Here is a 16,341-nt window from a genome sequence, read left to right as displayed (position 1 = left end):
AAACATTTTTACTTAAGTAACAAATAATTAAACAGCAGCAGTAAAATAACAATAGTGAGGATATATACAGGGGTACCGGTACAGAGTCAATGTGCGGTGGCACCGGTTTGTCGAGGTAATTGTGGTAACATGTACATGTAGGTAGAGTAAAAGTGACCATGCATAGATAATAAACAGAGAGCATCAGCAGCATAAAAGAGGGGTCTGGGTAGCCCTTTGATTAGCTGTTCAGGAGTCTTATGGCTTGGTGGTAGAAGCTGTTAAGAAGCCTTTAGACCTAGATTTGGCGCTCCAGTACCACTTGCGGTGCGGTAGCAAAGAGAAAAGTCTATGACTAGGGTGGCTGGATAGGTCCAGACAGCAGGCAGTGCTCCGTCAGATCCAGAGAGAGGGAAAGGACCCGAACTCGACGACGAGGCCGCTGCTGGAGTCAGCACAGCCGTCGCAGACACAGGCAATCCCAATGAAGAAGGCACAGGTAGATCAGGCACCAGTGCGGCAAAGCTATTCCTTATGTCAATCTGCTCCAAACCTCTCGCAGACACTCCAGTCCGATTAGCAGCAGGCCGCTGCCATCGGTTTCCATGACTTGTGACATTGGACCAACGATGATTTGAACAATCCTCTTGCTGTTCTCCGTCTACTCCACTACAGGATGGGGGAGGAGAAGCAGATAGAGACGACATCCTTGGTTGGCAAGTTCCAGGTAGCACAGGCCATTTGGATAGGAACAGATGACGAGGCGGTGATACATCCATCAAGCCCACAGGAGTTGATAATGAGAGAGTTCCAATTTGCGTTTTCCACAAGTTTGCGCAGAATTGAAATTTGCTTGATAAGGATAGCCACCTCATTCCTGTAATCCTCTGCAAACAAACAGTTGCCGCATTGGAACTCTGGATGATCAATATTGTCCGGTACAAGACTCCAGGCGAAGCGGGCTCCATTACAACCTAGCTAGCCAACTAGCTGGTAGCAGGTGTTGACAAAAACACTTACGAACAAAATAAAAAACAGGTTGAGGCGCAGGAGGTATCTGAATTTGTGACAGGGATGATCATGCTGTTTAATCAGCTTCTTGATATGACACACCTGTGAGGTGGATGGATCATCTTGGCAAAGGAGAAATGGTCATTAACAGGGATGTAAACAAATGTGTGCACAACATTTGAGAGAAATAAGCTTTTTGTGAATCTGGAACATTTCTGGTATCTTTAGTTTCAGCTCATGACACATGGGACCAACACTACATTTTGCAGTTATATTTTTATTCAGTATAGTTGATGACCACTGCAGGATAACATACTCATTCCCATTCCATAGACTACTTATACTCTGAAACGAATTTATTCATCACACTTTGCAATAAATGTTGCATAGTCACTTAAAAGAGAAAAAGCCTTTGAGATGAAAAGCTGAATTTAAGAGGGCTTCTCACTCCAGCGCACAGGAGTTCTCCTCCTTTGTGATCCTCTTTGAACACAATCTACCCAATTTGTCTGCTGCTTATTTATTGAGTCGGCATGTGTAAGAAAATTGGTTGGGAAGCTGGCAAAGCTCAGGCAACACAGGGATGGGCTTACATTTTCAAAAGATTCTTCTCGAGGACTATTAAAGGATTTGTCTTTTGGACATGGTTGGATATAAGGAATAGATGACTATCATACTTCATTATTACAGAAATGCTTCTTTGCTGACGCTGAGTTCTCAAGTTCCTGTACTGCTCAGCAGGGGGTTGTCCAGAGCAGTTTCCATGGTTACTGGATGGACGTCTGGGCCGTTGGACCTGACCGTGTCCCCGCCATGTTTCCAGACAGGATGGGGGGGGATGATGAGAAGGATGGAGGGGGTTAGAAGGAGTGTGGTGCACACTCCAGATGTGAGGGACAGTTAAGAGAATTCAGTTCCCTTTTGGTTTCTCCAATTTCATCTAATGCACAGGTCCACTCACTGCCCCACCCTCATGTATCCCAAGGTGCCTTTCCTCCTTGGGTCTTGTCCAACTGTCCTGTACAAGTTTGTTTTCTCTTTACAAGTGGGAACCTCCATCGAAGTCACTCAGAACAGTCCCAATTGAAGTAATTTCAGTCCTCAGTTTATGAAATTACTCTGGGTGTTTTCAAGTGTGCAGTCTCAAGACGTATGGTAGTGTTTATGCAAACAGACAATAAAATACAGCCTACATTCTGCCTTTGTTTGCGAGGCTGTAATCCCACTATGATCATGAGCACTATTGGGGATTCTTTAAGGTTGGAAAAGCTAACGAACCAACCTTGCCACTTGGTCATAATAGTATTTTGGGGGAAATAAAAATAAAGTTGTTTTTAAGGCATAAGCCTTGGTAGCGCATCAACCACTGCAATGGTAATTAGTGAATGTTCCAGTGTTGACAGACGATACTAGGCTGCTACTATTCCAGATGTTTCTGTCTTTTTCTGAATGGTTCCTGTTGTGGCCATTTTAATCACCGAGGGCCGGGGGGAATTTTAAAGAACCAACTCTTTGTAAAGTATTACATGAAATACTGACGAGGAGAATACGGTTATATTGAGAATACGGTTATATTTAGCCCTAAAGTATGTGTGAATGTCAGTGGGGTGCCAATTACAGACAGTTTTGGGGGAAAAAGCTTTCTGAAGATCGTTAGTCACACGGTCGATCCAGTATTCCCTAAAAAGTCCTAACCTTGACACTGATTACATATGGATCGAAGAGAGAGATGCGTACAAAGACAGCGCGGGTCAGAGAGACAAAACGAGAGGACAGACAGGCTGCTCTCCATCAGACAGACAGGCTGCTCTCCATCAACTCAGTTGACTCTAAAGTAAAGTGAGTGAAAGACAGATGTTGTTCTCCCATCTGTGCGCGCGTGTTCTTTCCCTTCCAGCACTCCTTGACTTTTACCAGGAGTTCAGGTTTCGGGCCTAGGGGTCACAGCCTTCCCATTCCAAGCCCATGGAGAGGAGGCGGAGTGCAGAACCTGTCGCCAGGAATAAAAGGGGAGTCTGCTGAAGGGGTGCAGGCGCCGCTGAGAGCCGGAGCATTGTTACGTATCGCCGGCAGGACAGTGAGGTCTGTGGAGTCAGAGCCATCAGTGCAGAGTTTTGGTGACCAGCAGCGCGATGGGCCGGGTGTTACTGGCACTCTTTTAACAGCAGCATGGAACAGCACCAAATGCCCTTTAAAGAGCTCTAGTTTCCCCCACTCGCTATTCACTTACAGCACCAGCAGCACTTTCTCACCCCCCCTCCCCACTTCTGTTTGCATATATACACATATATGCTAATGTACGTGTGTGGGTATTAAAGTATCACTGCAACAGTGTGTCTCCTGGTTTGGATGGGTCCCTTAGGGCCACTACAATGAAACTAGATGCTCATATGGGTTTGGCAGGTGAAGAGAGAGAATGAGAGTGAGAGACAGCAAGAGTGCTAGAAAGGAAGTAGAGTGGATAGGGGATTGAACCATTATTTCCCCTCTCAGCAGGTGGGAGGGAATGAGAGGAAATCCTTATCCACGCTTAGACCCATCCTCTTCTTCTTAACACGGTTTCCTGTGGAGTCTATAAGCTCTTAAACAGAATAACAGACACTACGTTTCCTGTGGAGTCTAAACTCCAACAGAATAATGGACAGAGCTATAGTATGAGGGCTGCACAACAGGAAAGAACACCAGGGCCTTGTAACCCCATAAAGGCCTTACATTTGGTGCAGAGGGTTGCCTGCATACCAGAGACCACCCGTTGACAGTGCTTTGTGAGACCACCCGTTGATAGTGCTTTGTGTGATCACATAAAAACAAAGAAATACACACACCATCAGCCACCTTACAAAGCGACAAAAGGGTCAACGCATTTATTAACAAGTTGCAAATATGACAGTCTCGATTTCATATAATATAGAAAAAGAAACAGTAACACTTGTGATTTGATCTGTAACGACCTTGCCAGTGATTGATTGTGTTAGGGCGAGGTGATGACTGATTTGGACCTCTCTCGTTGGATGATATGGTTTCCTGTATGATGTCATTGTCGTCTCCGGTTCTAATAATGACATTCTGCCTACAGACCAGGCTGAATCGATTCTGTTTCAATTCCTACCCATTCCAGGGTGCACATAATACATTTTTTATTCATGAAAAAAATCCTAATTGAAAATGACTGACTACTTAACTCGTCTATATTTGATATGGAATTGAGTCGAACCCTGTAAACGCAGCCTGAGAGGGCCTCGCCAGGTGGCAGTGCATAGGTGAGCTGTTCTTAGGACCCTAGCAGTGAAAATCCTATGCAGGGTTCCATTTCTGAAAGATCCATCCCTTCCCTCCAACCTAGATAACAAAGGCTGCATTTACACAGGCAGCCCAATTGTGATCTTTTTTCACTAACTGGTCTTTAGACCAATCAAATCTTTTCACAAGACAAATTAGTGGAACAAATATCAGAACTGGGCTGCCTGTGTAAAAGCAGCCTACTTTCCCCTAAATAATTTGAAGGGCCTGGATAGGTACACCAATATGGTAGGCTAGGTTAAGATTCCTCCATATGGTTTTATTTTCCCATCGTGAACAGAAGTGAGAAAAGTTTTGTTGAGGGAGCCCAGCAAGAGAGAGCAGTGACGCCTCTCTGAAACTGGTTAGTGTTCATTACAGTACACAAAGGAAAACTATTTGAAACCTTTCGCAATAGAACACAAATTAGCATTTGGAATTTGAAGTCCAGTCAGTCTCAACATTTTAGTATGTTTTCTTCTATTTCTCGCCAAATGAACACAACCCTAATACCTTACTAATGGACAGGAAGATAAGTGGATACAGGTGTACAGTAAGTTTGCACCTCCATGAAAACAGTAAAAAAAAAAAAAAATGAAATACAAAAATTAAGCAACAGTCAAAATGCCATCCCCAAAAAAAGGTAGAAAGAACTAAAAAAGCTGATTATGACATTCAGTTGAAGTGTAGTTGATGAGGAGGGAAGCAGCGGGTGAGGCTGTAACCATAGCATGGTGTCTCATCTTGTAATACTGAGCCACCAGAGCAACACTTAAATACTGATCCGTTAATGCTGGAACTGTAACCAAATGGGCCTTTCAGCGAAACAGTGGACCAGTAAGCTTTCACATTGTAATACCAATTTGGGTTTAATATCACAAACCAAACAGGATATAACTGAAATATGGTTTAATATTGTAATAAGACTTACTACAATCTGACTGAAATATTGGACCCCTTGGGTTTTTATTGAAATACTTGACAAGTGGCAAATTATTCTGAACACTTGTGTGAACAGGAACACTATTCCCAGACCATTGGTTCTCTCTCTCTGTAATACTGATCTGTTGGGGCTTCATCTTGTGATACTTTGTCATGTTCATTAGAGCACACAAAGGAAAACATAAAAAATTAAAATTTCACAACACAAAAATCTGACTGAAATATTGGACATAAATGATAATACTGACTTGGACTTGGGCTTATATTAAAGGCATACTGGAAATACTAGGGTCTCAGGTTTGAGGGATATCCACTCAACAACTAATGACACCTCAGTGAGTCATTGAGGAAGCACATCGTGGCGAACTAGAACAATTGCACCAATTCTCAGCCCATTTATAAATAAATTAAACCAAAATAAAATAATCCAGGCCCCTTGTCTTGCTGGATATTAACATCTGTAATGATAATCTCAAAATGCAGGGCAGCCTCAAAAAGGCCTGCTGATATGGAAGCGATAAGGGGGAGAGACAAAGGTTTAAAAAAAGGCCTTGTGTGGGTCTGAGGTGGGATATGTACTGTATGCCGATACCCGGATGGAGGGAGGTTCGCCAATGCCCGGATGGGGGGGTTGCTGCAGCATGGTAATGATCTTTGATATTTACATTGTTTTGTGAATACATTCAGGGAGTACAGGGAGAAGGCCTCTGCTCCCCCTTTGTAACGAGGTACGTTTGGCACTGCTGTAACCATCTGTCCCTCTCTTCTGCAGATTGTCCGCCTCTACAGCCGTCCGTCAGGCCTTCCATCCATCATCATCCTCTTCCATATCACTTGTTCATTCACGTGATTTTCAGGGGTATTGAAACGGTAAACATGGTTGTCGGATCGTCCGTTGACTGTCCTGAAGATGTCCGATCCAGGCCTATGTCTCTCCTGACACAGGAGCCTCTGGGTCAGAAGGCAAGTATGTGCGTCTCTCCACTGAGTCGTCCGTTTAAATCTTCTCTTCATAAAAACTTAGGCAGTATACAGACCACCAGGGTCTGGGTCCCCCCCCACCCCACCCATCCAGGTTAATTCCCAGAATCCTCTGTTCTGTGGTTCTTTTGGAAAAAGGCAAAGCTCTGGGACAGTTCGACTCAAATGCCGTTGGTCAGGTCCATGATGACGTTGGCCTTCACCAGCTTGCGGAGGAACTCCTTCTCCTTGGATATGTTGTGTGTCCAGGACTGGTGAGATGAAGGGGAACAAGATGAGAAACAAGAAGATTGTCAAAGATCAGTGGGGGTCAGGGTCAAAGACAAGAACCGGGTCTCAACAACCTATGAAGGAAATGTTTTTGATAAAAGAACAAATGGAGTTTATACAAAGATGCCTGGAATATTTCAACTTTTGAGAATCTCTTATAAAATGGGTTAAAGTTATGTATAGTAACCCTAGGTGTAAAATAGTAAAAATGTCTACATCCCATAAATTGTCAAGAGGAGAAAAACAAGGTTGTCCACTATCGGCATATCTATTTATTATTGCCATCGAAATGTTAGCTGTTAAAATTAGATCCAACATATTAAGGGACTAGAAATCCAGGGCTTAAAAACAAAGGTGTTTTTACTCTGATGATTCATGTTTTAACTTAAAACCACAATTAGAATCCCTCCAAGGCCTGATATAGGATCTAGATAATTGTTCTAACCTCTCTGGATAACTGTACTATATTACATATTGGATCACAAAAGAAATGCTACTTTTGCATTACTGTGACCAATAAAATGGTCTGACGGAGATGTGGACATACTCGGTATGCAAATCCCCAAAGAAAGAAATTCTCACTCCAATACATTTTAATAGAAAGTTTGCAAAAATAGATACGATCTTGCTACCATGAAAAAGAAAATACCTGTCTATTTGTGGAAAAATCACCCTGATTAACTATTTAGTCTATCACAGTTGACCTATTTGCTTATGGTTTTGTCAACACCTAGCAACCTGCTTTTTAAATTATGAGCAAAAAATATTACATTTTATTTGGAATGGCAAGCGACAAAATTAAAAGGGCCTATTTATAAAATGAATATGAATTCAGAGGGTAGAAATTATTAAATATTAAATCATTAGACCTCTCACTAAAGGCTTCAGTCACACAAATGTTATACTTAAATCCAAAATGGTTCTCCAGTAAATTAGGGTGAGACATTCTTACTATGTTCAAGAATGGCCTTTTTCCCGTAATTCAGATTACTCACTTTCAGTTATTTGAAAACAAAATCTCCAAAATATAATTATTTTTTAAACAAGCCATAGAAAGTTGGTTGCAATTTCAGTTTAATCCACCTGAAAACACAAAACAAATATTGTGGTTCAACTCAAATATACTAATTGATAAAAATAAAAGTATAATTTTTGTAAATTATATCATAAATAGGACTGGTGGAGTTATGTCATTTAGTCATATGGAAATGTCTGCTCTACCCAAATTTACAACCAACTAATTGCAGCATTACCACAAAAATGGAAGAGGCAAGTGGAAGGCGGAAATAGGTAAGGAACTTGTCTGTCTGTCCTGCATTAAAGACCAAAAATGGTTAAAGAAAATGGGGATAAATAAAAATATATACCAGTTTCATTTAAGGACCCAAAAAATTGACAGCTGTGCCAAAAAATTACAAAATAGTTGGGAATGGATGTTGTTAAGAGATCGATGAGTTGAATGGAGCTGAAGGGTGGGACTAACAACAACAAGATCACTCATGTAAAACATACAGGGTCTGTAAAATGTATATAGGTTAAGCAACTATTGTGAAATAGCACAGTTACAAATAGAAATCAAACTGGATGTACATCAGAAATAGAGGAAGGACTACAAACAAACAAAATATAACTATTGTAAAATAGATCGTCTGTAAAACGTGTATAAGATGTATAAACTGAAGGTAGAAGCCTAAGTGTTATTGTTTACTCCAGTTGGGGGAAGAGTGGTAGGGTTTGCAGGGAATAATAAAGGTATATTCAAAAAAAAGTGTGTGTATGAATGACGAGAGCAAGACATATATCTCCCAAAAATATATGGGGGATTGGAAATGATGCAGACAATTACATTGATGGAAGCATCAATCTATCTGCAATATTAAAGCTGCATTTGTTGTGTGTCTGTTTGTTTGTTTGTTTGTGTGAGAGTGGAGCCACATTGGGTCAGTTTCCTTTCCCACTGTACTCCGGACCCGTAGTCTAGTCGGCAGTGTGTAACTAGAGTCCGGTATTCCTGTGGGAGGCTCTGGGGCCTGAGAGTGGGAGGACCTGGCTGGGTTGGGCTGAACCGGGCCCCAGAGCCCTGCCTGGGTCCTGGCTGTGGGGCCTCTCCTCTCATGAGAGGCACTGGCCTGTCTGGATTGGCCTGGCCCTGACTCTGTGACGGATCACACTCATACACAGAACCACACGGATCCATGGCTAGGGTTTCACTGCTTTACTACAGGGAGCAGGGCCGGGAGTGCCATGTGAGCAGTAACACCAGGGTGTGTGTGTGTCTTCAGGCCTCGCGGTCTGGGATGACGAGCTAGGTCAGAGAGAGGATGACGAGGATAACAACCTCCTCTCTTTGACATGCTGGCATCTACAGAACACATACGAATGGTGTGTACAGTCATACTGAACAGTGTGGCATTCTACAGTCACTCCTATTCGGTCCCTTCACACCGACATACAGAAAGTTGAAGCACCTGGATCCATCCTGAGCTTAAGCCGAGTAGCCCTGTTTTATGAGGGGACTGGTTCAAGTCCGACAGTGAGTAAGGATACTACTGCATCTCACACCCCCTGAGGTGACCTCAGCATATTACCACCAGTGGAAGGACATGACATAGCGGAAGTCTTTCAGTGTTCCAATGCCGATAGACCTACTAGATGAGGTTTCCATTGAAAATAGTTCATTGGGAGTTCAGACAAAGGTTATCATTCTGAGTTTATACGTCAGCTGCCCTCTGTGACATCTGGCATAATAGAACACAGAGGCAGTCAGGAGTGGAGGATTAAAAGGCTCCATCTTGGGGTCATTTATTTGGTCCGAGTTGGAAGGGAGGAGGGGGATGAGAGAGAGCCAATCAAAAAAGGCACAGGGGGGAGCCAATATTAGCCTAATAGGTCTAGGGGGGAGCCAATATAGTCTCTCTAATCTGCACTTTCCTGAAAACAATATGGTGGGTTTGTCTACTGAGAATGCATTTTCACCTTTCTAGTTCTTTGACACGTATAGACAAGGAGAGGAAACACCACTCCAAGACCCATTTCAAGTGGATTTGAATGCAACAAAAACAGGCACCTCTTTGATGGCGGACATCTTGACCGTCTCGTAGTAGTGCAAGGGCGCGTGGGGCGTGTTCATGTCGTAGCCGAAGCCGGCCACCGCCACCTCGTCACAGTTATGCAGGGCCATCGTTATGGCAACCGTACCCAGGGTTGGAATGTTCTGAAGAGGGAAAAGCACAAAAAGGCCATGTCACTTCTTTATAGTGTGTCGTACAGACAGCTGCCAAAATAAAAGGAAAGTCTTAAGGAAATGAGGGATACAAAGTATATTAAAAACAGGTGCTTCCACACAGGTCTGGTTCTTGAGTTAATTAAGCAATTTACATCCCATCATGCTAAGGGTCACGTATAAAAACACTCAGTTGCCCATGATTTTTGCTACCATTATTTGTGTGACTGTCCTTGTCTATTAGTGCTTTGTTACAAGTCCTGTAACAAGTCCGGTGCCTCCGGAGGCATGTAGAGGGCAAATGCTGTACGGCCAATGCAGACGTTGGGATTGACCATGCAGCGCCTTTCATTCACTAAACCTCAACCCAATTTGAACACGGGAAAATGGAAAATTCTGGAGAGGCACCTGAGACAGCATTTTTCAACAAAACACCAAATTATGGAATTTCTCAAGGAAGAAAAGTCACACCCCTTCGATAGAGTTCCAGACACTTGTAGAATCTATGCCAAGGTGCTCTGAAGGTTTTCAGGCTCGTGATGGCCCAACGCCCTATTCAGACACCATGTTGGTGTTTCCTTTATTTTGGCGTTTACCTGTATAATTGTATCTTATGTTGGGGTGCATTATAGTAACAAAGCATTATTATTAGGGGAAATGAGAGTGTAAACAAGCCAACACCCTTTCCTCTAACAGTAGTATGTAGTAAAAGCAAGCACTGAAAATGTCTATATTAACGTCATGTTTCTTTACCGCCACTATCTTGGCCCTAGTCTGTGACCGGTATGCACCACCCCACCTTTCCTCGTGTTCATGGCTTCGTCCTGGGCCGGAGTTGTTAACTCGTCTTGAGCTGAGAGTGATTAACAACATGCTTAAACAGACGCACCCGCGCAATGACACAGCAGTTTGAGAGGGCAGACCTCCACTTCCTCAAACCCTAGGGCCTAATGGGGAGGAGATGGGGGCTCTAAACCATTACCTTGATTTTGAAGCCCTAAGGGTAGGTGTAGCTTAAGCCCCCCGCTGCGTGAACCCGCAAACACACATATCATACAAACACACTGCACTAATCAGGGGAAAGGCGGGCATTTTAGGGGAAGGTTGTGTCAGGCTGTATCCCGTCTTGATCAGTATTATATGAGACCAACACCCCCAACAACAGGGCAACTCACATGTTCCACACATGTTCCTCCTGTACACCAAAGTTCAGCCAGGGGTGTCCTGGTGGTCACCCCTTCAGGGTAGAAGGCTGTACACACTCCTTGTACCCCTTCCCATCCTTCTAATGCCTGTTGAAGCATGTTCCCTACCCCCTGCACTCCTATGTAGAACTTCATCAGCCTCTCAAGCTAGTCTGCTGCATAGTTCCAGTCCAGGAGGGGTGACAGCATCTGCTGGTCTTTATCTAACCTATTCCCTTTGATCAAACAGCCATAGTCCTGGTAAATCAGGTAAGTGGCCTCATGAAGCCAATCAATGCGTTTGATTGATTAGTTACGTGCCAAGGAGAGAAGAAAAGTAGCAGAGCCTGTGGCAGTCCAGAATCTAAAGTCTCATCTGATAACCCCCTCAAAACCAAAATGAGGAGTTTATGAGGTAATACGCCCAAAGCTTAATTTCACCTCCATAAATCTCTCCTTTTCATCGAGCGCAGGGGTCTGCAACGTGTGGCTCTTTAGTTACCCCTTTGTGGCTCCATGACAAACTATTCAACACAATTCTGTTTCCTTTAGTTTGAAATGCAGTCAGGTGCGCCCAATGTCTCTGTCTCGCTCTTTGAATCATGAGATTCATCCAATGCAGCTACTAGAGCACAAGGTTTTTGTAATAATTTGAAGAAATGTCATCACTTGGGTTCCAGACCCTTGATCTAGAGGAGGCTTGCAGAGTTGTTTTAACGATTTAATTTCCTGTGATGGCATGGCAAGGTGCTGCCTTGCTGCGGTTGTCATAGGAACAGGGGTTCTAGTGGCAGTGAGGTTTGAGTTTGGGGCCTGAAGTGTGTCAAACACACTTTGGTTATGACCGTGCAGTCGGTCATCAACTCCCGGGCTGCATATGGGTTGTGTACCGTTTTGTAGCATGTGTGTGAGAGTGTGTTAATGTTTGAAAGAAGGATTGTCAGGGTGTGCCTGTGTGTGTATTCTTGAATTGAATATACATGGGTGAGAGTAAGAGTCTATGCACTCTTGTAGGGAAAGGGGGATACCTAGTCAGTTGTACAACTGAATGCATTCAACTGAATGTGTCTTCCGCATTTAACCCAACCCCTCTGAATCAGAGAGGTGCAGGGGGCTGCCTTAATCAACATCCTCGCCTTCGGCGCCCGGGGAACAGTGGGTTAACTGCCTTGCTCAGGGGCAGAACGACAGATTTTTACCTCGTCAGCTCAAGGATTCGATCCAGCAACCTTTCGGTTACTGGCCCAATGCTCCAGCTCGCCGCCCCAGGTACTGCTTGCGTGAATGCATGTCTGCATATGTGTTTGCATGTAGACTGCAAACCGAATTTATCCACCATAAACCAGGTGACGGACATCATACTTTCCTCAAACGTCTACATAGCACCGTAGATGGGTTCTGCCAACATTCTGATGGTTCATCTCAGAACATTCCAATGCAGAAGTTGTTAGATACATTTATATTTCTATCCAACTAGAGCGGGTTTCTGTCTGAGTGTCACTCACCCCTTTCCCCATGAGGCCGTTGTTGAGTGGCAGGCCAATGAACTGGAAGGCAGCCTCCTGGATGAAGTAGGGGTTGAGGATGCGCATCTCTGTGGGCTCCTTCGGGACGTAACGGGCCACTGACTTCCAGAAGCCCTCTGTACCACGCTAAGAGAGAGGGAGAAGAGGAGATTGTGAGTGTCAGGAGGCATTGAAAGTAACAATTTTCATTCAATTGATCATTTTGGGGGTAAAAAGGAGTACTTCTAAGTATGAGGTAGATAGAGATTTAAACAAAGAGATTATCTTCAATAACATTGACATAGAACCACAGGTCACATCACCCAGAGAGGCCCACCCCCAAACTGTCTCCCTACATTGATTGGGAGAATGGCTCTGAGCCTTGGGGGTAACATGGAGGAAGGCCAATCTCGGTCATTAAATGTCACCCTTTTTACCTACCATGGGGGGGGGGGCTCAGGGATTATTCCCACAGATGTGTACATCGAGACCCAAACTGACACCAAAAATGCTAATCAAAGATCTTCATTGGCAGATTTCATTATCGTGGGGGACCTTAACTTCTTTGAGAACCGTGAGAGCTAGCTGCGTTCCTTTTCATTTCTAAAGACAAAGGAATTGTCCGGTTGAAACATTATTGAAGATTTATGTTAAAAACATCCTAAAGATTGATTCTATATATCGTTTGACATGTTTCTACGAACTGTAATATAACTTTGACTTTGTCTGAACTAATTGCTAGCGCACTGTGCATTTGGATTACTGGGTTAAACGCGCAAACAAAAAGGAAGTATTTGGACATAAAATTATGGATTTTATAGAACAAAACAAACATTTATTGTGGAACTGGGATTCCTGGGAGTGCATTCTGGTGAGAACATCAATGAATACTCCAACTCAGTTACTGGATTCATAAAAAAAAGACATAGGATGTGATACCAATGGCATCTTTCAATTTTTTCTCTCCCAAATCAAAAAAATGTGGATTGATGGCAGCCTTGTCGGGAAACTGAAGGAGACATGCTGCTTATAAACAGGGCAAGATGAGCAGGGACAATAGTATGGTTACACAGCACAAATACAACCTACGCACATTGATCAAGGTGGCGAGACATCCCTTTAGGGACAAAGTGGAGGAACACTTCAGCGGGTTGGACACGAGGCGTATGTGGCACAGCTAAGTATCATGGATTACAAAAAGAAAGCCAGCCACGTAGCGGACACCAATGCTGCCCTACTGGACGAGCTACAGTAAACACCGTTTTCTCACACTTCAAGCATATGACTGAGCTGCTGAGGAGTGTCCCGGAGGACAACGAGGGCTACATTCTTACGATCTCCACGGAGTTTGTTTGTAAGTCATTCAAGCGTGTTAATCCTCGTAAGGCTGAAGGCTCATTGTCTGACTTCATATGCTCTAGAATGCCAAAACATACTTCACTCAAAGCACATCTAAAGCCAGAAAATGAACATTCAAATCTGATTAGTACATTTTTTTAAAAAATTATACCTTCCAAATCCACAAAAATATTTTAAAACGTTAGCCAAGTAGCTACGGCTAGCCCTAGTCCTCTGTATGTCAACATCCCTCATCAGGCATCATCAGGCGTGATGTCCCACACAAATTACAGTAGCTTTCTGACACAAACACTGGCTGACACTTGCCTGGCTGCTTGCCTGACTGACTACCTGGCACACAGCCAAAGGGGTCAGCAGATGTAAATGGGAATCACCTGTTCAAATAGTCCTGCCCTGCCGCCTTTGATATTGGGGGGGGGGGCAATGAGAGAGGCAGTTGGGTGGCTTTGAGCAGCGTGTTTTCAACCAGGGGCCTCCGCCTCCTCGGCAAGCCGTGGCAGGAAAACCTAATCTCTCCTGTCAACATACTGCTTGTGTTTGGGGATCTGTTTGGCAGGAAGCGCTGCAGAAGCTGTAAGTAATGCTTTTTATTGTGGAGAGCAGGGACGGAGCCGACTCAAATACACCGTACAGCCAAGAGTGTCATGTATGACGTAGGAGTCAGACAAATGAGTAATAAGAGAAAGTTCAGAAAGATGCATCCAAGAGGACAGCTAATTAGCAGGTAACAGCACTGCTTTTCAATGCACACGGATCATTTCCAATGAAGCTACTAGGCCTATAACATCAGATTAGATACAGGTTTCCATATTGAATTAAGTTCTATCACTCAGAAGCCAGAGAACAGTCTCTGAACAGGCCCCTGGGGGACAGGAAGTGATTTCCCCTGCGCTGTGACCCTTGGACCAGTCAGTCAGGAGAAACTCAACTGATGGTCTGTTTGAAAAGATAAAACAGGAAGCTGCAGATTGATCCTGTCCTACTCGCTCACACGCCATACTAAACCTGAGTCAACCATACTTACACACAGATGAATGTGTGTGCACATACAGTGCCTTGCGAAAGTATTCGGCCGCCTTGAACTTTGCAACCTTTTGCCACATTTCAGGCTTCAAACAAAGATATAAAACGGTATTTTTTTGAATCAACAACAAGTGGGACACAATCATGAAGTGGGGTGAGCAGGAGTGTGTATGGCTTGTTGGGCGATGGCAGTGAGGAAATGGCTGTTTCCCTTCTCTCACGGCTGGTTTTTGGTTAAATTAGTCTAGATTATTAGATTGAAGTGTGTGAACGAGGCTGTGCCCTGACGCTGGCACCTGTTAAAACAGCCCTTAATTGGAAAGGTAATTGTTTGCATAGCAGGGAGAGAGAATGGGAGTAAGTTTAAGATTTCTCATCTAGACAAGGGCCTCAGATCTGGCCAAACTACCTCAGTTCCATCAGTGTTGACCTTGGTTTACCAGGTGACCATTTTTCAATGCCTAACAAAGGCTCATCAATTCCTCTTCCACAGCCCCAGCATCCACAAGTGTACGTACTCATTGTGGTGTTTGTATTGCAAAACAATTTCCATGGCAAAAAGCAGACCAAACTTTTGGGTCAAAGGTTATTATAGTTGCGATTTTCTATATGTTTTCAGATTTTTATTTGATATTCAGTTTCAGTTCGTTTTCAGACTTGATTCACTAGTTTCTATTCAGTTTCAGTAAAAAAAAATATTTAAAAAATTAAAATTTAGTTTGTTTTTTGTTTTAAGTGTTAGGGACAGAATGTAGGGAGGTATAGGAGGCTAGGAATGATTTACACTACAATGATCTACACCTGCTCGTCAAACATCTCATTCCAAAATCATGGGCATTAATATGGAGTTGGTCCCCCCTTTGCAGCTATAACAGCCTCCACTCTTCTGGGAAGGCTTTCCACTAGATGTTGGAACATTGCTGCGGAGACATGCTTCCATTCAACCACAAGAGCATTAGTGAGGTCAGGCACTGATGTTGGGTGATTAAGCCTGGCTTGCAGATGGCGTTCCATTCATCCCAAAAGTGTTCGATAGGGTTGAGGTCAGGGCTCTGTGCAGGCCAGTCAAGTTCTTCCACACCGATCAACAAACCATTTCTGTATGGACCTGGCTTTGTGCACAGGGACATTGTCATGCTGAAACAGGAAACATCCTTCCCCAAACTGTTTCCACAAAGTTGGAAGCACAGAATCGTCTAGAATGTCACTGTATGCTGAAGCATTAAGATTTGCCTTCACTGGAACTAAGGGGTCTAGCCCGAAACATGAAAAACAGCCCCAGACCATTATTCCTCCTCCACAAAACTTTACAGTTGGCACTATGCAGTCGGGCACCTCGCCGTCTCCTGGCATGCGCTAAACCCAGATTTGTCCGTCAGAATGCCAGCTGGTGATTCATTCCTCCAGAGAAGGAGTTTTCACTGCTCCAGAGTTCAATGGCGGCAAGCTTTACACACTCTCCAGCCGACACATGCGCATGGTGATCTTAGGCTTGTGTGCGGCTGCTTGGCCATGGAAACCCCTTTCATGAAGCTCCAGACGAACAGATATTGTGCTGAAGTTGCTTCCAGAGGCAGTTTGGAAC

The 16,341-nt window shown here is 43.8% G+C and overlaps 1 protein-coding gene across 4 annotated transcripts in view; it reads right to left on the bottom strand.

Moving 5' to 3' along the window:
* Window positions 1–3,822: 3,822 nt before the first annotated feature.
* st3gal3b (ST3 beta-galactoside alpha-2,3-sialyltransferase 3b) overlaps window positions 3,823–16,341 on the bottom strand; it is a 79,905-nt gene continuing 67,386 nt past the window's right edge. For all 4 annotated transcript variants that reach the window (XM_042308280.1, XM_024391917.2, XM_024391919.2 and 1 more), the window contains 3 exons: window positions 12,375–12,521; window positions 9,530–9,676; window positions 3,823–6,443 (listed from right to left, as the gene is read on the bottom strand). In XM_042308280.1, coding sequence (XP_042164214.1) covers window positions 6,354–6,443; window positions 9,530–9,676; window positions 12,375–12,521 — 384 coding nt within the window. In that variant the 3' untranslated portion in view covers window positions 3,823–6,353. The remainder of the gene's footprint in view (window positions 6,444–9,529; window positions 9,677–12,374; window positions 12,522–16,341) is intronic.

Source organism: Oncorhynchus tshawytscha, linkage group LG28 (assembly GCF_018296145.1).
Source record: "Oncorhynchus tshawytscha isolate Ot180627B linkage group LG28, Otsh_v2.0, whole genome shotgun sequence".
NCBI lineage: Eukaryota > Metazoa > Chordata > Actinopteri > Salmoniformes > Salmonidae > Oncorhynchus > Oncorhynchus tshawytscha.
The sequence above is the reverse complement of the archived record's forward strand: the minus strand, read 5'-3'. Positions and strand labels throughout refer to the sequence as shown.